This window comes from Rhinoderma darwinii, chromosome 2, assembly GCF_050947455.1.
Source record: "Rhinoderma darwinii isolate aRhiDar2 chromosome 2, aRhiDar2.hap1, whole genome shotgun sequence".
In the NCBI taxonomy this organism is placed as follows: Eukaryota; Metazoa; Chordata; class Amphibia; order Anura; family Rhinodermatidae; genus Rhinoderma; species Rhinoderma darwinii.
In genome coordinates, this window is record NC_134688.1 from 347,250,230 (window position 1) to 347,276,104 (window position 25,875).

Consider the following 25,875-nt stretch of genomic DNA (forward strand, 5'->3'; position numbering starts at 1 on the left):
TGCGCAGCCACACTGCCATGCAGCTTTATGGGGTTTTTCCAAGTTAAAACGTGTATGTGTTAATGCTTTTAACTTATAAATGTAAATACATTTGTAATGTACTTCCAGTTTCCAAATTCGCCCAGTTTCCAAATTCGCCCCGTTTCCAGATGCTGCCGTGGGGCACATGCCTGGTGACGTCACTCTTATCATCAAATAACTTCCGGGTATACGACACGTCACTAGTGACGTGCCGTGTATGGGCTATTTTGAAATACAGCCTGTACCCCGCATGCGCGTTACTGGCTGTATAATAGAACAGCCCATACATGGCACATCGCTAGTGACTAGTTGTATACCCGGAAGGAAATTGATGATCAACACAGCGGCCAGAGAGTGACGTCCCCAGGCATGTGCCCCACGCCAGTATCTGGAAAAGGGGCCAATTTGGAAACAGTAAATACATTACAATTGGATTTGCATTCATAAGTTAAAAGCATTAACACAAACACATTTTAACTCTGGAAACCCCTTTAAGGATAGGGCTACATGGCAACTTTAGCTGCGACACAGGTCGCTGTGTGCCCCTGTGTGAATCGCACGTAATTAAAGTGAATTTGGCTGTGTTGGGACCTACTGGTTAGGGTCAGGGTCGCGGCAACCTGCGGTTTGCAATTCATCCAAATTCATTTAAATTATTTGCAATACAGAGGCACACAGCAATATTTGGCCATGCAACCGGTGTCACTGCCAAAAGTCGCCCTGTAGCCCTAGCTTAGAGGAAAAATTGCTTAGGAATAATACATGGGCTATACCATTCTACTGTGCAGAGACAAGAGTGTACTACACTCATGACTGAACTGATGTTATAGTACAGTGCAGAATTAGTGGTTTATTAAAATAATGACACGTTGTCCAGGTCCAGGGGCAGCAAAGTATCCTCAATAACCTTACCTTTATGCAGTTTAGCCATTGGTATGATGTTGTTACTTATAAACTGCCTTCTTTATCTTCTGCCAGTTATAATGAACCCTGTGTGTTTTGTCTGATAGAACCTTATTCTATATGGCTTGGCATTCATCCAGTTGTTTTTGGCAAATATGAGACGAGCATTAATGCTACTCTAAGTAAGTAGAAGTGTTTCCTTTCTACTCTTCCAAGAATCACATTTTTGGCCAGTCTCTTCCTTGTGAATTCCTGAACACTTGTAAAGGATCTGCCAGGCACAACTTCTGTGGATACGCCCATAGGCAATCAGTCTGCACCTGAGTTTATGTCTCTGAGACTGACTCCAGCTTCCACCACTCAGGCTGGCAGGCTTAGGAGTGGGAGAGCCTATCGCAGCCTGGCGAGACGGAGCTAGCTTTCGCCCTCTGTCTATTTATACCTGCCTTTCCTGTTCCTCCTTGCTTGTGATTCTTCTCTTGTGGTTTCCTGGCCCTGCTACAGCTTCTGACTATTTGATCCTGCTACATACTGACCCTGGCTTACTGACTACTCTCCTGCTCTGCGTTTGGTACCTCGTACACTCCTGGTTTGACTCGGCTCGTTCACCACTCTTGTTGCTCACGGTGTTGCCGTGGGCAACTGCCCCTTTCCCTTTGCTTTGTGTTCCCTTGTCTGTTTGTCTCGTGCACTTACTGAGCGTAGGGACCGCCGCCCAGTTGTACCCCGTCGCCTAGGGCGGGTCGTTGCAAGTAGGCAGGGACAGAGTGGCGGGTAGATTAGGGCTCACTTGTCCGTTTCCCTACCCCCATCATTACATAATCACAAGCCTCACTACCTAGTCTACCCTGGTCCCTGACTCTACTATGGACCCCCTTGAGACCCTGGCCCAGCAAATGCAGGGTCTCTCCCTACAGTTCCAGGCCCTGGCTCAGAGGGTCAACCAGCCTGACGCTACCATGGTAGTGCCCCTCACCTCACCTCTTGAACCCCACCTCAAGTTGCCTGACCGGTTCTCAGGGGACCGGAAGACTTTTCTCTCCTTTCGGGAGAGTTGAAGGCTCTACTTTCGCTTAAAACCTCACTCCTCAGGTTCTGAGAGCCAGCGGGTGGGTATAATTATGTCCCGGCTCCAGGAAGGGCCCCAAGAGTGGGCCTTCTCCTTGGCTCCCTCGAGGAAACCTCCTGTTCCCGTTCTCACCCCTGAGGGGGTGGAATTCGAGGTGGCCAAGATTGTGGACAGCAGGATGGTCCAAGGCTCCCTCAAGTACCTGGTCCATTGGAGAGGATACGGGCCTGAGGAGAGGACTTGGGTACCCGCCCGGGATGTTCACGCTGGGGTATTGGTCAGGAAGTTCCACCTCCGTTTCCCCAATAAACCAGGTCCACTTAGAAAGGGTCCGGTGGCCCTCATAAAAGGGGGGGTACTGTAAAGGATCTGCCAGGCACAACTTCTGTGGATACGCCCATAGGCAATCAGTCTGCACCTGAGTCTATGTCTCTGAGACTGACTCCAGCTTCCACCACTCAGGCTGGCAGGCTTAGGAGTGGGAGAGCCTATCGCAGCCTGGCCAGACGGAGCTAGCTTCCGCCCTCTGTCTATTTATACCTGCCTTTCCTGTTCCTCCTTGCTTGTGATTCTTCTCTTGTGGTTTCCCGGCCCAGCTACAGCTTCTGACTATTTGATCCTGCTCCATACTGACCCTGGCTTACTGACTACTCTCCTGCTCTGCGTTTGGTACCTCGTACACTCCTGGTTTGACTCGGCTCGTTCACCACTCTTGTTGCTCACGGTGTTGCCGTGGGCAACTGCCCCTTTTCCATTAGCTTTGTTACCCTTGTCTGTTTGTCTCGTTCACTTACTGAGCGTAGGGACCGCCGCCCAGTTGTACCCCGTCGCCTAGGGCGGGTCGTTGCAAGTAGGCAGGGACAGAGTGGCGGGTAGATTAGGGCTCACTTGTCCATTTCCCTACCCCCATCATTACAACACTTTTGTTCTTTTGATGTCCTTCTTAGAGTGTTTCATAATTAAGTATTGTTATGTCTTGGACTCATGAAGACGCTGCAGTTGTAGCAAAACATGTCATGCCTAGGGACACTAATACTATTTTATGTATCTACACATAATGCTCCACTTATTACTAGAGGGAACCCATGTCCCATGAAAAATATGATGTTACTTTGAACTGGCTCGCGTTCTATAAAATTGTATATAAGTTTCAATTAGTAGCTTCTATATTTTGACTTGAATATATTCTAAAGAGAATAAATAACTTGAACTAGGGTGTTTAATGTGCAACATGGTCCCAAGTTATCATATAATAATAAAAATTATCAAGTGCTCTATTATCATACATGAGGATATATTTAATAGAAACCACAGCGTAAAAGGATGTGTCTTTCTATCTTGAAGCAGCGGATAAATAGAACTTAAAGGGACTATTCGGACACGGGGCGGTTTTTCGTACTGATGACCTATCCATAGGATAGGTCATCAGTATATGATCGGTGGATGTCCATGCCGGAAGCAGATGGCTCCGGTCACAATATAGTGGCGAGCTGCGGTTCTGCAGCTCTGCACCTATTCAAATGAATAGGAGCAGTGTTGGAGGACTTCAGTACAGCCACTTTACAGTGTACGGAGCCATCTGCTTCCGCCACTGGCCACTGCATAACATCCGGTGACCGGAGGCAGCGGAGCAACAAATCTGTGCGGGGTCCATGTGTCCATGATCATATACTGATGACCTATCCCGTGGATAGATCATCAGGATGATAAACTGACCCGTGCCCAGACAACCCCTTTAAGATTTCTTCTGGTAAGTTTTCCAAAATATAAATGCTCTATACAGGCTACAAACTCTGAGATTCACACATTAAATGGCAGCTGATCCTGTTTACTACTCAGGGTCAGGAACTAATTATTTCTCCTTTAGTGTGTATTGTCTCTTCCGTTATGAGCGTTTTTCTTTTTTTCCCCTGATTGAACTTGAAGGACATTTATGCGAATGTATTCGCATGCATTATTATTCAGGTGCTACATTATTTTTGTAATAATCATTTTCAGCTCCAATATCAGTGTTCTAAATATCTAAAAGATGTATGCAAATTATTATATGTAGACATTCTGGGAATTATTATATGTTATTGGGTTACAGGGTCCAAAAACTATATTTTTAACCCTTCAATATTGAATGGCCAGTATTATTACTCATTTGACTTAAGGGGGTTTTCCAAGATTGTAACATTGATAGGCCAGTAATATCTACTAGTAATTACTGATAGGCCAGTAATATCTAATTACTAGGGGTCCGACCCCTGGCACCCACATGATCAGCTGAATGATGGGCCACAGTTCAGTTCTATTCAAGTGAATGGGACTGAGCTGTAGAACAAGGCATAGCCATAACCATGTATGGCGGTGTGCCTGGGTAAACAATAAAGGGGACGTGGAACTTAATAGAGAGCAGCGGCCCCATCATTTAGAAGGGGTGCCAAGAGTCGGACTCCCAGCAATCATATATTGATGACCTATCCTAGGAATAGGCCATCAATATTACTGTACAGGAAAACCCCTTTAACACCAAGGGAAGAATCCTTATGGTTTCAACAAGAATTTACCTGAAGGTTAGCCTCTGTCCAAATTCTTTTTTTAAAAGGTTTATTTTGTAGTATTGTCGCAGGGCTCTTGACATCTTCTCATAGGTCATGTTTGGTCGATTCTGCAGGAAATAAGTACAATTATTTATTCTCACTATGTTTATGGGCTATTTTTTTCAACTTGTGATAATATTCTGCTGCAAGAAGTGGCCTTTTTTTAAATCATATAAATAAAATGTATCATAACCAATGTGGCACTGATAATGTCAAACATCTTGTGATTTACTAAGAGACAGTAAAACACAAAGAGCTGTCTAGTTGCTGTTAAAACATGTATAAAAGACTAAAATTGGGACAACTTTTCATTGCTTGTTCTTTATTATAACTACTAATTTAATTATTAAAATCCCTACAAATTTTAGGCTTAGGAATCCAGTGGATGGTCCTTAGTGCCTGCTAGCTATCTCTCTATGCATGTCATAAAGGTTGTCAATCATTGAGTCACTGCACCCGTTGAACTCCTAAGCCGAGAATGATAAACTGCAAGTTATAATTAATCTTATCCCACAAGAATATATATCAATCTACTCAACTCCTCCTGCTCTATAACATGATGCACTCAGATCAAACAGCATATATAATATGTATAGCATGATCGTTTCACTTTAATATATTGACTTTCCTGTAATAGGTTGCTGTGCCATTATCTAGGTACAATAGATACAATCACTGGTCAAGATCACAGGAACAGACGCAGAGGTCAGCGATACAAGTCGTAACACCGGAAGTCAGATCAGGTATAGTACAATGCTGGATCTAGGCAGAAATGACCTGATACTCTGGCACCTGTTGGTGCTCAGAGTGAAGCTTATATGGGCTGTCCTATAGTTAGGCATCATGTAACGTCAGGGGGGAGTTTATCAGAATTTAGGTAATGCCATGTACTAGCCACTAGAGGGAGTTCCAGATTGTATTTTGCATTCCAGCCACTAGAGGGAGCTCCGGCATGTATCCTCGCATTCCAGTCAGTAGAGGGAGCTCCTGCCCCGTCTCTGAAACCGTCTGCCCAGGTAAGTACGGACTGAGCATCATTTTGTGACAATACCCCCCTCCTTAGGGGTGGGCTCTGAACACGCCAAAACCGGTTTGTCGGGAAATTTCTTATAAAACTTCTTTAAAAGTTGAGGGACATGCACGTTCGAATTCTTGATCCAACAGCGCTCCTCAGGACCGTAGCCTTTCCAATTAATGAGGAAGTGCAAGATCCCCTTGGATAACTTGGAGTCCAATATTTCATCCACTTCATATTCCTTATGCTGATCAACAGGGATGGAACTGGGAGGTGCCCGAGAGGACAAGAATCTATTGAGGACTACAGGCTTAAGGAGAGAGGCATGGAAGACATTTGGGATGCGTAGGAACAGAGGCAAGGACAAGCGGTAGGCTACTGGGTTTATTACTTGGGATATAATATACGGCCCGATGTAACGTGGGGCAAATTTCATAGTTTGCACTCTGAGTATGATAAAACGAGTGGACAACTAGACTCTGTTCCCTGGTCCTCATCTTGGAACTTTGTGTCTTTCATCCGCCTGGGATTTGTACCTGGCAGATGCTTTCTGAAGATTAGTCTTTACCTGAGACCAGATGTCCGAGAATTCTCGGATGCAGGAATCCGCAGCTGGGACATCAGAGATGGGAAGAGCTGGAAAAGTGGGAAGGCGTGGATGCTTCTGATAGTTGATGAAGAATGGGGACTCAGATGACGATTCGTGGAACAGATTGTTATGTGCGAAATCTGCCCACGGTAGGAGGTCTACCCAGTTGTCTTAAGCTGGAGAGAGGTAGAGTCTTATAAATTTCTCAAGGTCTTGGTTTACCCTCTCTGTCTGTCTGTTGGACTGTGGGAGGTTGGCTGAGGAGAAATTGAGCTTAGCTCCCATTATTTTACAGATAGCTTGCCAGAACCGTGATGTAAATTGAAACCCTGGGTCAGACACAATCTCTTGAGGGCAGCTATGAAGACAGAAAATGTCTCTGATAAAAATAGAAGCCAGGACAGCCGCTGAGGGTAAGCCTTTCAAAGGGGTGAAATGCGCCATTTTGGAAGATTCGGTCTACCACGACCTAGATGGTATTGTACCCTTTAGATGGTGGGAGATAGGTAACAAAATCCATTGAGATGTGGGTCCATGGTTCTTAATAGTTGGCAAACCCCACGAAGCTCTGAACGGCCTTTAGCCCAGTGGGTTGAGGCCAGTCTTGAATAGCCTGGACCTTGACTGGATCCATCTTGAGTCTGGTGCCCGACAGAATGTATCCCAGAAACGGAACGGAGGATTGTTCGAAGTGACACTTCTCCAGTTTACAATAAAGTTGATAGTCTCTCAGTCGGGTTAGGACATGGCGCACGTGGTTGCGGTGATCCGAAAGGGAACGGGAAAAGATCATGTTGTCCAGATAAATGACAACGAAGTGGTACAGCATGTCCCGGAAAATCTCATTTATGAAACTCTGGAACACTGCGGGCGAATTACTCAGGCCGAAGGGCATGACTAAGTACTCGTAATGGCCATCCCTGGTGTTAAAGGCTGTCTTCCATTCAACGCCAGACGATGCGGATGAGATTGTAAGCGCCTCACAGATCGAGCTTAGTGAACACTGTTGCACCATGTATCCGGTCAAATAACTTGGAGAGCAAAGGGAGTGGATACTTATTCTTGACAGTGATCTCGCTCAATTCTCGATAGTCAATACATGGGCGAAGACCACCGTCTTTTTTTTTCCACGAAGAAAGACACTGCGCCAGCTGGAGAAGAGGAATGTCAGATAAACCCCCATTCAAGATACTCCTGGATATATTCAGACATAGCTTGAGTTTCGGTTAGCGAGAGAGGGTAGGTCTGCCCACGAGGAGGAGTTCTATTGGGGAGCAAGTCAATAGTGCAGTCCCAGGGACGATGGGGAGGAAGTTTCTCTGCTTGAGACTTTCTGAAGTCATCTGTGAAGGAAGAGTACTGCGGGGGATGATACCCTCAAGCTTTCAGGTGCACAGAGGAATCAGTTGTCTAAGAGGGGTCACCTTCTTCAAACAGGACGAGTGACACTTAGAACTCCAAGATACAATTTCCCGTGTCTGCCAATCGATATGTGGGGCGTGAATTTGCAACCATAGTATCCCAAGATAACTGGACTGATGGTTTTAGGGACCACAAGAAAGTCAATAAATTCCTGATGCAGGACTCCCACATTCATGAAGAGTGATTTGGTACGGGCCTGGATAGCCTCATCTGGCAGCCGATTTCCATCGATGCCCGCCAGAGAAAAGGGACCAGAAAGTAATTTAATCTGAATTTTCCTCACAGATACAAGAGCTGAGGTGATAAAGCTCCAGAGCCTAGGAAGGCAGAGATGTGTTTAATCCCTACGGGTGTGTGCAGGAGCACTGGGATAGTGAAGCACGATGTCTCTTTTTTCTGTACAGGAGAGAAGCACAGAGGACTTAGAACAAGCTCTCCTTCCTTGTCTAGATTCTGGAGTTTCCTGACCTATTGGGACAGGAAGCTAATAGGTGCCTGGGTGCAGTGCAATACAGGCACATTCATTCTGTTCTCACGTTCCTCCGGGGACAATTTTGCACGCCCAAACTGCATTGGTTCTTCTGGGGGAACCTCAGGTGCTTGGAACTTTGGAGCCAACTTGAAATTGAAACATCTGGATCTCCGCTGCTCAATAGCTCACTCTCGGAAACGGATATCTACTTTGTTACATAGTGAAATCAACTCGTCCAATGAAGGAGGTAGTTCACGAGAGAACAATTCATCCTTAATCGGATTGGACAACCCCTGCCAGAAAACTGCCATCAGAGCCTCGTTGTTCCACTTCAGTTCAGAGGCTAAAGTCCGAAACCGGACCACATACTGGACAATGGTCATGGATTCCTGACGGAGACGTAGCAAGGAGGCTGCGGCAGATGACACTCTTCCCGGTTCAGCAAAAATCTTCTGGAAGGTGTCAAGATAGGCCTGACAGTTGTATAATACAGGGTCATTTTGTTCCCACAAAGGAGAGGCTCATGCCAAGGCCTGTCCGGAAAGCAGGGAGATAATGAAGGCCACTTCGGCTTTGTCAGAGGAAAAATTTCCCGGAAGTAACCCAAAATGGATAGAACACTGGTTCAGGAACTTTTTAGGAGGAAGGATGGGATTCCTTTTTGCCAGTTTCTAGAAGCGCTTAAAATCACTGAGGCGTCGATACAAAAAAAAACCCCGATTTTCACCAGGGATCGCCGCAAGGTTGTTTGGACTTTGGTGCCGGGAATCTGCAGATCGCTCCCTTTAAAATAAGTGGCCTTGAACAGTGCAGATGTTACCACGGATGCAGCCTAGGATCAGGATACAATAGTGTGGTTAGGATCACAGGCACAGATGCAGAGGTCAGAGATACATGCAGAGTCGTAACACAGGAAGTCAGTTCAGGTATAGTACAATGCTGGAGCTAGGTAGAAATTACCTGGTACTCTGGCACCTGTTGGTGCTCAGAGAGAGGCTTATATGGGCTGTCCTATAGTTAGGCGTCATGTGATGTCCGGGGGGAGTTTACCAGAGTTGAGGTAATGCCATGTAATGGAGGTGAACAATGAAAGATGTATCCAGCACTCGGTATAAAAGTTAAATGGTTTATTCGGTCATCTTAAAACAGAAGGTTTAAAACAAAGATCCCGGGACCACGCTTACGCGTTTCAGACCGCTAGGGTCCTTAGTCAAAGCTACAATGCCATGTACTAGCCACTAGAGGGAGTTCTAGATTGTATTTTGCATTCCAGCCACTAGAGGGAGCTCCGGCATGTATCCTCGCATTCCAGCCACTAGAGGGAGCTCCTGCCCCGTCTCTGAAACCATCTTCCCAGGTAAGTACGGACTGAGCGTTGTTTTGTGACATGCAGCAAGCTGGAATATGGAATAGCCATAATTGGGTTAGGATTCCCAGGGCCCAGTCCCCAGGATAGTCTCCAAATGACGGCTAGGCTACAGATGAAGTAGTCAGTGGCGTAGCTATAGGGGTCGCAGCGGTCACAGTTGCGATCGGGCCCCTAAGCCTGGGGGGCCCACGGGCCTCCGTTGCCATACAGCATGCTTGTTAAATTAATTTTCTGTGCCGTGAAGCCGGTACTTCCTGGTTACGGTCACATGGTACACTTAATGTACCATGTGACCGTGTTGTCACGTGACACGTCTTCCAGCCAGTGCAGTGGAAGAGCCGGTGCGGAGGCCTCCAGGTGAGCTGCAGAGTCTGTATTGTAACGTATTGTGTTGTGTTGTATTGTGTTAGCTTGTAATGTATTGTAATGTAATGTATTGTAATGTATTGTGTTGCCTTGTAATGTATTGTGTTGTATTGTGCTGTTTGCGTGGAGAGGGGGGCCCATTAAATGACAGCCCCCCTCCTCTCTCCACCGCAAACTGCACAATACAACATAATACATTACACACTGTGAGTCGCGTCCCCTTTGGGATTCGTGTGAAGACCTCCGGGGGGTCGCGAGTCACTCACCGAGGTCCTGGTTCCATTCAATGCTGGAGCAAGGAGCTGACGTCTCCTTGATCCAGCACTTACTGTCCCCTGAGCTGCTCGACGCAGGCTGGCGAGATGTAGCGACATTATCGCGCCTGTCTGCACTGAGTCACTCATAGCACACACCGGAGGAGGCGAAGGATGCGGGGGGGCTGATATTGCAGGGGGGAGCATTATACTGCATGGGGGCTGATATGGCATGGGTGCTGATAAGATGGGGGGGCATTATACTGCATGGGAGCTGATATGGGGGAATTATACTGTGTGGGGGCTGATATGGGGGGTATTATACTGCATGGGGGCTGATATGGGGGAATTATACTGTATGGGGGGCTGATATGGGGGGCATTATACTGTATGGGTAGCTCATATGGCGGCATTATACTGTATGGGGAGCTTATATGGGGGGCATTATAATGTATGGGAAGCTCATATGGGGGCATTATACTGTATGGGGAGCTCATGTGGGGGACATTTTACTGTATGGGGAGCAGATATGGGGGCATTATACTGTATGGGGAGCTCATATGGGGGGCATTATACTGTATGGGAAGCTCATATGGGGGAATTATACTGTATGGGGAGCTCATATGGGGGCATTTTACTGTATGGGGGCTGATATGGGGGGCATTATACTGTATGGGGAGCTGATATGAGAGGCATTATACTGTATGGGAGCAGATATAGAGGAGCATTATACTGTATGGGGAGCTCATATGGGGGGCATTATACTGTATGGGGAGTTCATATGGGGGGGCATTATACTGTATGGGAAGCTCATATGGGGGGCATTGTACTGTATGGAGAGCTGGTATGGGGGCATTTTACTGTATGGGGAGCTGATATGTGGGGCATTATACTTTATGGGGAGCTGACATGGGGGTCATTATACTGCATGGGGGCTGATATGGGCGGCACTATAATGTATCGGGGCAGCTATGTGGGGCATTATACTGTGAGGGCTGATATGGGGAGCATTATACAGTATGGGGCTGTTATGGGGGGGCATTATACGTTATGGGACATTATATTGTGTGGGGGTAGCTATGAGAGCATTATATTGTGTGGGGGTAGCTATGGGAGCATTATACTATGGGGGCTGTTGGGCAAGGCGTTTGGGCACAGGCACGCGCAGGGGTCTGATGATGGTGGTGTTGGGGAGGGGTAGGGGGGCCCAAGCTGAATTTTTGCACCCGGGCCCATGAGCGTTTAGCTACGCCCCTGGAAGTAGTACAATCGACAGAGGGATAAGCCACGGTCATTTGTACGCAGAGTTCGGTACACAGGGGCGAGAGATCAGCTGTAGCTAAACGTATGCAGAGTTCAGTACACAGGAAAACAATGGACGTTAAACGCACAGTAGCTGGATTACTGGCAAGCCAAAATAATCAGGCACAGGAAGTACAAAGTTGTGGGTAAATATAGGGCAGCAAATACTGTGATTGGCCACATAGCAGGTGCAATCCATAACAAATCACCAAGATCAGCAAACACATGGCTGGAACAAGGATAGAACAAGCAAGGATCTCTGTAGCAGACCGGTGGATGCTGTAAAGCAAGAATGGAGAGTCCAGAGTTCAAATCCAGGAAGTTCAGTTCCTGACGTTAGGTGATGTTCTGACTTCTATACCACAATTAATATCACATGAAGAGTACATTCTTGTATCTAAGTCTCTGAATGCTTTTCGGCATACAGATTTTACATAGAGGGGAATGTTTTTATAAACTGCACATTTTTTAGGCAGATTGCAATTTTTTTAAACTGCCGGTCCTATTTCATGCATTTTATGGCTTTGATGAATGCAGTCTTTGTACTGCTGCAGTGTTGTTGCTATGTACTATGCAACTATTGTTAGGTAGAGATAAGCGAATGGATACACTTAGGCTAGATTCACACGAGCACATTACGTCCGTAATGGACGGAACGTATTTCGTCCGCAAGTCCCGGACTGAACACAGTGCAGGGAGCCGGGCTCCTAGCATCATAGTTATGTACGATGTAAGGAGTCCCTGTCTCACTGAAGGACAACTGTCCTGTACTGAAAACATGATTACAGTACGGGACAGTTGTCCGGCAGCGAGGCAGGGGCTCCTAGCATCGTACATAACTATGATGCTAGGAGCCCGGCTCCCTGCACTGTGTTCGGTCCGGGACTTCCGGCCAAAATACGTTCCGTCCATTATGGACGTAACATGGTCGTGTGAATCCAGCCTAAATGCGAGATTCTAAGCAAAATTAAGCAGTTTAAGAGGTTCACCAAACAATCTCTGTATTACTGGCAGCAAATTGCAAATGAAAGTAGCGATATCAGCAAAAAAAAATTCACAGCATGTGATGGCATGTGCCCAGAACACTATTTAAGACCCTGTATTGTGTTTCGGGTGTCATTTCTAACCTCTATAGTGTACAGACTGCCTGTAACGGTTAGTCAGTAAGGCTCTGTTCACATATGCGTTCCGTGTTCCGTTGTTCAGCTCGATTAAAGGAGCAGAACAATAAGAATACAGGAAGCGCCTAATCTGTTGCCTGATGGAAACCAACAGCGCCAGACTGGACCCATTGACTTAATGAGTGCCGTCGGGTTTCCATCTACATTTTGTCTATATACCAGACAATAATTTTTGTAGTAAGCAGCTGACGCCAGTGGTTGCCCTGACTTTGTGTACACGCACAATTGCAGTAAGTGTTATTGGAGTCCCCTTGAGGCAATACATAAAATCAGATTTAGAAGCCAGCCAATGCAAATGATTGTCTGCACTTCAGACATTGTCAGGAGGATTCCTAAATTTCGTACCCTCACTGTCCCAAATATCACAGTTGCCAGGAATTTATTGTACTTTAGAATTCTCCACATAATTCACGCACCATAACAGTTCAAATGCTGAAAACTCCCTTTGTTTCCATCTTGTTAAACAACTTAACCTACCAGTAAACATTATTAAGTAATTATTGCCTGGTTGTGTTTACATTTATTTTTATGTTGGTAATACATTATATGGAAACTACCTTATGATTTCCCCAGAATGCGGCGAGCTTGTTTGGATCCACTATCCTAAAGATTTTCAGTTCTTTATCTTCCCACCGTATGGATGATTCATAGCGCTTGTCCTCAAGGAGCTTGTGCAAATAATCCCACAAGATCCTGCAACCTGGATTCACAATTACAGACTATTACTTTAATCAGTTTACTACAGACACCATAATATATTTTACTGACAATGGTCTATATGTGGTTAATAATGTATTTTTGTAATTGAAAACCACAAATTAGGAATTAAATTTGAATTGATGTTTAACAGATACATGCCATAAATATCTGATAGGTGCAAGTCCCACCTCTGGGACCCCCACCTATATTGATAATAGGGGTTCCTCGACACACATACTGCCTGGTGAGACGGCTACCAAGTTTGCTAAGTGGAGAGAGCCACGCATTTGCAGTGCCACTCCATTCATTCTTTACATGTTCTTAAGATAAGTGGGGTTTGCTGGGGTGAAACTTATACCTATTAGATCATCATGGCATATCCTGGGGATATGCCATAATTGTCTATGGTCCAGAGATTATAAAGTAAGGCTTAGAAAATAATAATATTATAATTCAAAAATATACATATAAAGAAAATGTATCATGACAAAATGACCTATTGTTTAAATCAAGTTTTTGTGTCAAACATGGTGGTGTGTAAACAGTGTTTTCGAATGAATCACAAATTGTTGCAGATCAATAGATTTATAAAATTCTCGCAGTATGACTTGAGAATACGGGCACTTCAAGCAATTTGATTTTCTTCAGTGCCGTCCTTACCGAGGCCGGTGAACCTAACAAGTATGCCTGATGTCCCACCAAATTGAGTTGCGCCAAAGTAACTGTTGTCTCTTAGCCTGTTCTGCCGTGCCACTGTCGTTCTCTGTGAGGTCACTCTTTGCCACAGCCTATCTCGCCTATGCACCAGCATGCGGTTGTACCAGTTATGTAGTATTGAGAACGCCATGCAACTCAGTAGGTTCTCATAGCCGTTACGACACTACCTATAAGGTGATTCCAACTGCCCACATTTCTCCGGACAATACATGAGTACAGTTCCCACGTCATGAAGTGGCACACACAGTCTTTAGTCCAAGTCTGAGGCTTTAAGGAATCACTCTGAACAGTTACAATCAACAGTTGGCCAGTCTCTCACTCTAGGTTCAGCATGCTTTTGGGCACAGCCACGGCTGGTCAAATAGCAATGGCTCTCACTGAATTTCTCCAGCCTACCGGCAAATCTCACGCTAGCTGGGTGTGGCCTGCTGTCGTAAAATAAGCTCAGCAGTTCCTCTAACCCTCCACGAGCTCTCAGTCACACACACACACACACACACACACACACACACACACACACACACACACCGACTCTACTTCCTGCAACCAGTTCCCTTATCTCACTTCCTCCTGGTGTCTGCTATGACATGTAGTGGCGATAGTTAATGTTAGAGTTTAACCTCTAAACACTAGGCTACACGCACACAATAACAAGGGTGGAAATAACAGGAACAGTCTCAATAATAAGGGTAAAAAAGCTAATCCCTTACATTTTTGTTTTATCATTTTCCATAAAACAATCTATTACTATCAGTATCGAAAAAAAATATTGATCTTGCAGTTCTCACGCTGACCACTGAGCCTCACAATAGGCTAACACTTCTTGTTCTGCAGAGATCACTTTTCACAGGCAGGATTACAATCCTCCTAAGCTTTTTCCCTCCCTGCACATGAACTCTGCACACAGAGCATGCCCACAACACTCTTCCATAGAAGTCAATGAGTGGTTTTCTGACTGGGTTTTCTATGTGGCTGCTGTAAAGCAAATCTCTAAAATGCTGTTCACAGCTCAGAGCAGGAACTCACCCCCATAATCATGTACAGAAAATAAAAATATAAACAATCAGAAAATAAAAACAGATTAGAAAAAAGGAATTTGTGTCAGTATACAGTTATGACTAGTAAAAAATAAAGTGATTAAATGTTTCTGGAGATTATCAGAACTGGACATATGTAAGATAAAGTATCATAGGAAGACTTGTTTTGAGACTTCCTGACATTAATTTCAGTAATGACCTACTTGAAGCCTCTCCACATCTTCCATTGACTGCTTTGAGCTATTTTAAAACGTTTTTGACATTCTCTATTTTCAGATTTACCCTTTATTTTTCTATCCATATAGTCAATGTGTTCTGCAGAGCTTTCATTATTTTGTGTTCCTTGTGTCCTTCAGAAAAGATTGAGAGGTACATCTTGGACATTATCCTCTGTAGCTGGTTTTGCAGATAATTGAGAATTCTCTGTTTCTAAACACACAAGTCAATATATGATTAGGTTGTTTTTATGCAATATTTATTCATATTTGTATATTGGAGTTCAAGCAATAATCATGTATCACCCATAGCTTTTAATTACTCTTTTTTATTTTCCTCTTTAATAATACTTATATGGAAGTTGAGACTCATATCACAGACACCTTCATTGCCTAAAATAACTATAGAGATTTTATTTGCATACTTGCTAAATGTCCTTATTTTTGTGGGACTGTCCTGCAAACCGGACCATAAAGGGGACAAGGTTTATTCTAATCTGCATTTAAAGGGGTTTTCCTGAAGATTTTTTGGGGCGGTTAACGATTTTGGTAGTGTTCCCAGGCAGGATGGGTAGAGCTTTAAGTGCCCTGTAATTTGCGATTTAAATGTTGATAAGAATGTACTTTCAGTGAAAACATCATATTTTACATTTGGTTGTCTAACTTCAACTAGACACATAAGACTTACCAATGTTTTTATTGTATTTGATACTAACTTCAGATATCTATCAATTGGTCTAAATATTGAATTACAATTAATAGTAGCAGCAGAATATTAAAAGGTAATACTAACAGGTAACACATATCCAGAAGTATATATTGTAACCAGGGTCACCAACCCCTTTTTTTTTTATTTTCTAAACAACTTGGACACTCTGGAAAAACAAAATAATTTCTAAAGATTGCATCATCTGTACTCCTGGCTTGACATTTATAACATACAAAACGTTACACTGATGAAATCCTGGAATGAAAATGTCTAAGGCCCTGTTCACACGTATTGTTTTTACAGGCAGAAAAATCTGCCTCAAAATTCCTGATTTTGACCTGTCTGTAATTTCTTGCCGCAATCTTCGTGGCGTGTTACGCTGCGTTTTTCGCCACGGCCATTGAGCGCTGATGGCAAAAAATGCAGTGAAAAACGCTTTCTCTGCCTCCTATTGATTTCAATGTGAGGTGAGAGGCGTAACCGCGGCAAGAAAGAGCATGCTGTTTTTTTCCCATGTGACCGCCGCTACAGCCTGTGATTTGCTGCACCGGTCATATGGGTTGAAACGGCATCACACGAGGCTGGCCTGGAGGAAGAAACACAGACTTCTGGGTAAGTATAAGATTTTTTTTTAAAATCGTGAGTTGAGTTCTTTGCAGCGGAATCTCTGTGATTCCGACGCAAAAAAACGCAACTGCTATTTGTTGCGGGTTTTACCTCCGAATTCCTTTGCGGAAAAACTGCAGTATTTACGCAACGTGTGAACTGACCCTATATGTGCTCAGATATTCTGAACTATGCAAATACTCAAGCAAGATGCTAATCAGAGACAAATGGGTACAGAAGTGGGTAATTTCTCTAAGGGGGGATTCACACGAGCGTGTATTGGGTCCGTGCGGGACGCGTGGTTTTCACGCGCCACGCACAGACCAATAGAAGTCTATGGGGCAGTACAGAGAGTCCGTGCTTTTTGCGCAGCGTTTGTCAGCTGCGCAAAAAGCGCGACATGCTCAATATCTCCGCGTATTTCGCGCATCACGCACCCCATGAAGTCAATGGGTGCGTGAAAACCACGCAGGTCGCACGGAAGCACTTCCGTGCGAACCGACTGAAACAGCGCACCAGCTGTCAAAAGGATGAATGTAAACAGAAAAGCACCACGTGCTTTTCTGTTTCCAAACATCCAAACGGAGTGTCTTTGAGATGAGCGAACCCGTAAAACCGAACCGAACTTCACCGGGTTCGGCCGAACTCGTTTTGGCCGAACCCGGCAAAAAAAATTCCAGTACGCGACGTCAGGAGACAGTCACTGTCCAGGGTACTGAAAGAGTTAAACTGTTTCAGCACCATGGACAGTGATTTCCGATCCCAATATACATGAACCTGTAAAAAAAAAACGAACTTCTGACTTACCGATAACTCCCGGCTTCTTCCTCCAGTCTGACCTCCCGGGATGACAATTCAGTCCAAGTGACAGCTCCAGCCAATCACAGGCCAAGCACAGGCTGCAGCGGTCACATGGACTGCCGCGCCATCCAGGGAGGTGGGGCCCGATGTCAAGAGAGGCAACGGCCAGAAGGGAAGTTCTCGGTAAGTACGAACTTTTTCTTTTTTTTTAACAGGTTTCTCGATATTGTGTTCGGCATTCACTGTCGAGGGTGCTGAAAGAGTTACTGCCGATCAGTTAGCTCTTTCAGCACCTTGGACAGTGACGGGCGTCGACTAGCCTCATCTCTATGATGGCGGCTGCGCGAAAATCACGCAGCCGCGCATCATACACGGATGACACACGCAGCTGTCAAGTGGTTTTTGCGCGCGCAAAACGCCGCGTTTTTTGCGCGCGCATAAACGCAACGTTCGTCTGAATCTGCCCTAACTGGGATGCCAGAAGATAAATAAACAATGAAATCCATTTAACTGATGTAATTTATTTAGTTAAAATGCATGTGATCTGCTGAAAATGGCCAGCTTAAACGAGTTGTCCAAAATTAGAAAAAAGGGTCTGCCTATTTTCCAGAAACAGCGACACTCTAAGAATTGACACAAATTAATTTATGAATATAAATATAATAAGTACAATATAATAAGTACATATGAGCATACAGCCAGTACACAGATACAGTGTACAATGAATATCTCACTTGTATTTATGCAGCTCTGTAGATGCGGATGGTGACTTTTTCTTATACACTGGCTGAAAAAAGAATACCTTACTAACCCCTGTCTGTGATTCTTAATGCATTGTAGTAATTCAAACAAAACATCACCTGTAAAAAAGAAGAAAGGTATTAGCTTGTGTTACTGTCTTTTTTACAGTCCAAAGTACATGATTAAATATGTGATACAGAAACGTAGCATGAAAGAGGTTTTCCAACATTTATCCTTGTTATTCCCAACTACTCCAATGTTTATGTCCTAGCACATTGACATGTCGTCCATAATGACGTCACCATGGTTAAAATGTCATCAAACAATTTTAGTCTGCTTTAGGGAGTCTTTCGATTGTTGGAAAACCCTGTTGAGCCCAGATGCAAAATCTGGCACTTCCAAATATCACGTAATTGATATAATTCTGTAGAAGTATCTTACGTAGATATAGCACCATTGCTTGGCTGCAACTGCAACCTCTGCACCCACAGCTACATTACTCCTGTTATGTCAACGTCTCTTATAGTTCGAGATCAGACCTACTCAGCCAGATGTAGCCCTCTGACCTCCAATCCTCTTTGTGTCACAACTTTAAATGTTTTAAATCTTAAGGTGGACCACCTATATATGTGTTGTGCCACCATACCAGACATTACTTAATAAATCTTGACATGCTTTGTAATTTCTAAGCCATTTAGACACTTTAGGCCTTATTCACATGAACGTTGAATAAGTCAGTGTGGCGGCCGTCTAAACAAACCTATGTAATTCAATGGGGCCGTTCACACGACCGTTGTTTCAACAGAGCTTGTGAAGGGTCCATGAAAAATAGGACATGTCCAATTTTTTTGTGCTTCACGAATCCCTCCATAGGCTCTAGTCTATGGGGGATGCGTGATAACGCGTCCCACAGGGGTGCAGCACAGATGCACCCCGGTCGTGAAAAATGGCAGTTTTTCACGTTCGAGATATCCTACTCTCGTGTGAATCTAGCGTTATAGTCATAGCTCCGAATATTTCCATGATGGCGATAGAGAAATTTGAGGCCATGCTCTTATTATACCTTCCTGCCTATGAGAACCGCTTACAAAGTTTTTGAGGTTCACCAAATTAAAGCTATTAAATCACTGGTAGTTATGCAATGCACAGAGAATATACAAGCTAAATATAAGGATCTGCCCTGTTCTGTTAAGGCTTTAAACAGTCTTAGAATTTTGTCATCTACCTTTTCCTGCTATCTCAATGGATTTTAAATGTTTGGACATAAGTAGTCAGAAGCTAGTCATAATGTAATGGCATACCTGACTAATGTCACCCATTTAGTTTATTGGTAGATATACTGCTGTTTTGTGAGTGTATCTTCACAACTCAACATACCTCTGACAGAAGACAATGAGAATGTAGGAAGAAGTAAAACGAGCTATAAATTGAATTATTTTCCGATACGATAAGTATTCCAAATGCTTTTGTGAGTATGTTAATTGGAAAAGGAACATACACAAATATATATTTACCAGGAATATCTTTTTGTATCATGGGAGACATTATGCCTTTTTTAAAACATTGTTTTTATTACATTTCTAAATAAACAACATTAATACAAGCAAATACAAAGTGGCATCTCTTTTGTTACAGAAGATCGTAACTGCATTGCATATACGTAGAAGACAAAAGACAATTGCTACACAAGTGGAGACATAGTAAAACTGGAACTGGTGGCCCACAGATAACAAGAAAGCGGAACAAGGACAGACAGGGCTAGGGGAGGGTATCGGTGGGCAAGTTATCAAAATATGCTCGGTCTAAAGGAGAGTCATGATCCGGTAGGGTGATTAATGGGACTCCTAGGGGTGAGAGATAATTTAGGCCTCTCAAGGAGGGGACATGTAGGCTATTTATGGGTCCTATATCTTCAGGAAGGACTGTAGTAGGGTGACTGAGTGGTTTTGAAGAGAGGGAGGGAGGGAGCTCTCATCCCACCGGCACCCTGAGTGTGATCGCAGAGTGCTGGTGTCTTCTATGGCAGCCGAGGGGCCTAATAAGGGCCCCCAGGTCTGCATGTAGTATATGCCTGTTAGGTCATGCCAGAGGCACGGCCTAGCAGATGCCTGTCCGTTTTACACGGACAGGCATAATACACTGCAATACAGAAGTATTGCAGTGTATTATAAATGTGATCGAAGGATCGCATAGTGAAGTCCCCTAGTGGGACTAGTAAAAAAGTAAAAAAAAGTTTAATAAAAAGTAAAAACAAAAAAGTGAAGAAAAAAATTAAAAACCCACTTATTCCCCTTACAAAATGCTTTATTATTAAAAAACAAAATAAAGTAAAAAAAGTTACACATATTTGGTATCGCCCCGTCCGTAACAACCCCAACTATAAAGTTATTACATCATTTAACCCGCACAGTGAACCTCCCAAAAAATTAAATAAAAAAACAATGCAAAAATTGCTGTTTTCTTTGAATCCTGCCTTAAATTCTATGTACCCCAAAAAGGTGCTATTAAAAATTACTATTTGTCCCGCAAAAAACAAGGCCTTAGACCTTAGACAGCTATGCAAAAATAAAAAAAGTTATAGCTCTTTGAATGAGACGATGTAAAAACTTAAAAAATAGTTTGGTCATTAAGGTCTAAAATAGGCCGGTCAATAAGGAGTTAATCATGTAATATTGCATTCGAGAACAAATCTCTCATAAGAAGAGGACAGGTTGCTTTCAGGAGCTTGCTATCATCTGCTTTGTGGCTACAAATAGGATGCCGGCAAGCTTCTGCTTAGCATAGGAATCCCCTTTAATATTTTTATTGAGAAGGACTTCCCAAAGGGAATTTTTCTCAAATATTAGCCTGTCACAGTACAAATGAGGTAGTATATCTTGGTACTAAAATTTGCTACTGTGGTGCAAGTCCTCCTAGTCCTCCAAGTCCTCCAGGTATACAGAACATCACAAGTGGAAGTACAGCCTCTAAAACAGGTAGGGGAATAGCCAGGTACTGCATGGACTATATGGTTAGGCGCGAGAGGATGTGGAGAAATGAGTCTCTTGTAAGCAAACCACATCAACATGGATAATATGGTAATAATGGAATCTTTTGGATTTCTTGTGCGGTGAGTTTTAGCCTTGCACGCTGTGCAATACTAAAGTTAAGGGCGTGAGGAGAGCAGCATTAAACTATCGATCAGTAAAGGATCATCAGCGACCCATGTGTAGGGTTTCCGTGAAAGATAAGTGTGGTGAAAGAGGGACGACATTGCACTGCAGTGGTGAGGAATAGAGAACTCTCTGCAATTGTAGAATTGAAGGGCGCAATATAAAGTTTATCTGGTGTGACCAACGGAGGGGGTAAAGGAACAGGGGGACAGAAGCCTAAAGAAACATCATGATGTAGAATGACTGTGAACACATTGAAAACATTATACAGGTATTAGCCTACATATCAATATGCAAGTATAAGCAAAAAGATAACAATAAGAATAAATTACTAAAAAAAAAAAAAAAAAGAGGGGGTTGGGGAGGAAAAAACTGAAAATCAATAAAAATTACTCGTAATGTCAATCAGCAACAGCATAAGAGGCGTATGTTGCAAATGAGAAGCAAAAAACTGTATGTGATACTAATCTAGAGTAGCTGATTACATTTAGCTGCACAATGTGGAAAGTCCAGCAAGAAGTCAAGGCACATGCTGGGATGAGGTTGAGCATTTATAGCTGCGTGCTGGGCTGGTCTGCTCTGGGATAGGTACTGGAATGTAAGCTGTGAGGTACTGGGTCTGCTCTGGGATAGGTCATCTGGAGGAGGTGATAGGCTGGATGTGGTGCCTTCCAAACAAAGCTGTGATAAGCATTTTTTCACCCCTTTAAGGTAAAGGACAGTGCGAACCTTGTCATTGGAGATAAATGTAAATTTAAAGGGGAAAATCCATTGGTACATGATGTTCTTCCTCTGCAGAATTTCTAAGTAGGGCTTTAAAGCACGTTTCTTGGCTATGATAAAAGGTGCCAGGTCAGAAATTAGTTGGTACGTGTGACCTTGAAAAGTCAGGGAAGTGGCAGTATGGGCTGCCAACATCAATTCCTACCTGGTGCAGTAGAAATGTAACTTTGTGATGATGTCACGGAGGGTCCCTGAACTTACTTAGCCATCAAGACTTGAAGAACCCTATCCATTTCAAGGCGCTCTGCTGAGATTTTAAGGGAAAGTTCCTGCAATAGCGCCGTAATTGTGGCTTGCAGGTCAACGATGTGCTCGGATAGTTCACTTATACAAACATTGTCCCGGCAGGCTATATTCTCAAAATCCTCTAGCTTGTTCTGGAGTTGCAAGTTGTCATCCCGGTCTTCCAGCAGGTCATACTGGAGTGAGGAGTGGGACACACCATTTCATCCATGCACTGTTTTAGGAGATCTGTTCGGGTGCCCAGCTCCCTAATTTCTTTAATGAGGTCATGAGTAATTTTAGCTGAGGTCTTGTTCAGCTCCATCTCAAGTAGGGCATGGGATTGCTGTAGCAGATTTGTAAAGTCAGAGGCTCTTAATTTCTGCCTGTGTCTAACAGAAGAGCCCTCTAGGAATGAGTGGCTGGGCTCCGAAGAGTCTTGAAGGGTGGACCGTATGGTCTCTTCCAGGCAGTTGAGCTGGCACCATCTTGAATGGGGCCTGTAGACTTTGTTCTAAAGGTATGACAGCGGCCAGACAGTATTGCCAGAAAGACTCCGGCTGGGTTCACACACCCTATTTACGGACGTAATTCGGGCATTTTAGCCTCGAATTACGTCCGAAAATGCGTCTCAAAAGCGTCGACAAACATCTGCCCATTCATTTGAATGGGTTTTACGATGTTCTGTGCCGACGGTCATTTTTTTTACGCTGTCAAAAGGCGGCGCGTAAAAAAGACGCCCGCGTCAAAGAAGTGCCTGTCACTTCTTGAGACGTAATTGGACCCGTCTTCCATTGACTCCATGGAAAAACAGCTTCAATTTCGTCCGTAATGGGCGCAGCGAAAGACGCCTGCACATGCCATTATGGCTGAAATTACGGTGCTGTTTTCTCCTGAAAACAGTACCGTAATTTCTGCCGTAACGGACGCCGCTTTGCCACTGCTCGCCAGGAGTGTAGGGAGAGGTGAGTTGCCTGATATGTGCCCTGTAGAAAGTATACTAAACTACTGCGGCTCAGAGTGTCGTAACTGTGCCGCTATCCAGCTTGAACGCGCACTTTCCCACAAGGCCATATAAATTTTTGACAGATGCAGATGATGGTAACATAAATTATACACCACTGTGACATAAGCCCCACCGTGAAAATTTAAAAAATGTATTAAACAAGGAAACACTGAGTTATTATGATACCTATATCTCTGTGTATAAACGATATTTGTAGGAATCAGCATATACCCAGGGCACAACAGTAGTACAAGCCCTAATTATAGCATAGGTGTCCGACAATTGCGGATCTCCTAACGCTGGGTTTCACACAATATATTGTCCCCAATGCACACATTCCTTAAACATTAAACGACCCTACGCGTTTCAGATACTCATCCTCAGGGGTCCGTATCTTGGTAACTCTGGCCTCATCACCAGCGATATTAGTATTTCAACAGCGGATATTCCGCTGTGCGTCACGGGAAGATGCACGTATCGATGTCAACGGCATACTCCATAGCAGGCGCTAGGTTACTATAAACGCTAAACTCCACCCATCGTGTACGGCGGCAAAACATGAATTGACCAATCACAACACCCTCTCGATTCGTGACACCTGCCCATGTGACCCCCCGCCGTCAGCTGACAGCCAGGGGTCATCATCGGCCGCATCAAGCCGAACGCGCAGGCGCAGTGGAAGCCAAGGACGTGTCGCCCGGACTGCCAAACACGAGGAGGTAAGCGCTAAAAGATAATATATTGTAAGTATATCTTGCGGCACAGTGTACCACCGCAAGTGGGCAACCTCACAAAGCAACTCAAGAGAAAAAGACACATATAAGGTGGAAGAAATTGCTGAGGTCCCTATTCCTTAGAAAAACTGACAAAACGATCTCTTTGTATGTTGGCTAACAAGTATAGCCATCTCAAATAAGTAATGCACAAATGCAGATAAACACTCACCCACCCCAAGGTGAAACACCTATAGGGGGATGGTATCACACATTTTAAATAAAACATGTATAGTTAGTCTGCTCATTTAGACCTAGTGGTTGTATGCATTCCAGTCTATGGATCCACTGCGCTTCCTTCCGTAGAATCAGGTTATCCCAGTCCCCTCCTCTCTTGGGGGGTCTGACAAGTTCAATTGCTTGAAATTTTAACACTGCTGCCTGGCCTTGGTGTTTTGCATGCACGTGCTTAGATATTGGAGTGTCCCTACCATGAATAATGTCTCCAACATGCTCCCTAATACGACGACGAAATTGTCGTGCTGTTTTACCCACATAATTTAGGGGGCATGGGCATGTAATAAGGTAGACTACTCCAGCTGTCTTGCAATTAACATAGTCCCGAATATTGTATTGTTTTTGGGTGACAACACTGGTAAAGCTATTTCCTTTAAGAATGAAATCACAGGCTTTACAACCACCGCATCTAAAAGTGCCTGGTGTTTGTCTATCCAGCCATGTACCCCTAGGTGAAATGGGGTCAAAACAGCTGTGCATGACTCTGTCCCTTATATTTTTCCCTCTCCGATACGTGACAGAAGGCCTCTGTGTGATCTGATCTACTAGATCTATATCAGAACTGAGAATACGCCAATACCTATTCAGTATCTGCATAATGTCATTCTGTTTTGAGTCATAGGTGCCTATGAGTCTGGTAACTTGTTCCTCTTTCCGTTTTTTAGGGACCAGAAGACATTGCCTATCTGCATCCCTAGCTCCCTCATAGGCCTTTCTAATAACACTCTTGGGGAAACCTCTATCCTTCAATCTTGTTTTGAGTTCCTGGGCCTGGCACTCAAAATCACCCATAGAGCTACAGTTCCTACGTACTCTCATAAATTGGCCCTTCGGAATGCCACGTTTGAGGGAATAAGGATGACAGCTATTCCATTGCAAAAAACTATTTGTTGCTGTCTCTTTCCGATGTACCTTTGTGCGAATTGTACCTCCTTCCGTTTTTATGATTTTCAAGTCTAGAAAGGACTTTCCTTTGTCCCCACAGTTAAATTTGACTCTTTCTCGTGGATAAAAGATCTTAATTTATTTGCTCGTAAACTCAAATGGATTAAATTTTTCAAACATCATAATAGAAAAAAATGTATGGAACTAGGGTTGGAAGAGTCTGATATGGAAGGCCTTGCAGCCTTGGAGGGGTTATTAGAGGAATCTGGAAGAGCTCCAGGTCTAGGTCCCTTTACCAACCTAAAAATGAAGAGTAGAAAGCTGCCACCTATAGGAGATTTTACCAATGTGGATTTATTTGTGGATATGGTGGGAGATGAGATCAAAAATCTTAGTCAGGATAGTAGGGGCATGGATAACAATTTGTCCTGGTCCGAACGATTAGCTCTGACCACTCTAGAGAAAAAACAGAACATCGTGTTAAAAGCATCTGATAAGGGTGGTAACATTGTGGTCATGAGTAGGGATGATTATAAAAAAATGTGTGAGGACATATTGTTTAACCATAATTGTTACACCATTTTAAAGGATAACCCCACAGCACTATTCAAGAAGGAGTTGCTGAGCATTCTGAGTGATGCAAAGAGCAGATCCTTGATTAGTGCAGGAGAGTTTGGGTTCCTGTACCCACAATTTCCTGTTATGGCGTGTTTCTATAGCCTGCCCAAAATCCACAAAGGGTAT

General features: G+C 44.0%; 1 protein-coding gene across 2 annotated transcripts in view; it reads right to left on the bottom strand.

The window, feature by feature from the left end:
• Positions 1–25,875, bottom strand: part of LOC142741305 (transcription factor ETV7-like) — a 111,494-nt gene that overhangs the window by 50,762 nt on the left and 34,857 nt on the right. The window contains exons 4-7 of one of the 2 annotated variants that reach the window (XM_075850686.1): positions 18,067–18,192; positions 15,284–15,430; positions 13,106–13,248; positions 4,546–4,646 (exon numbers count right to left, since the gene is read on the bottom strand). In XM_075850686.1, coding sequence (XP_075706801.1) covers positions 4,546–4,646; positions 13,106–13,248; positions 15,284–15,302 — 263 coding nt within the window. In that variant the 5' untranslated portion in view covers positions 15,303–15,430; positions 18,067–18,192. The remainder of the gene's footprint in view (positions 1–4,545; positions 4,647–13,105; positions 13,249–15,283; positions 15,431–18,066; positions 18,193–25,875) is intronic. The other variant, XM_075850687.1, reaches the window with a different exon arrangement.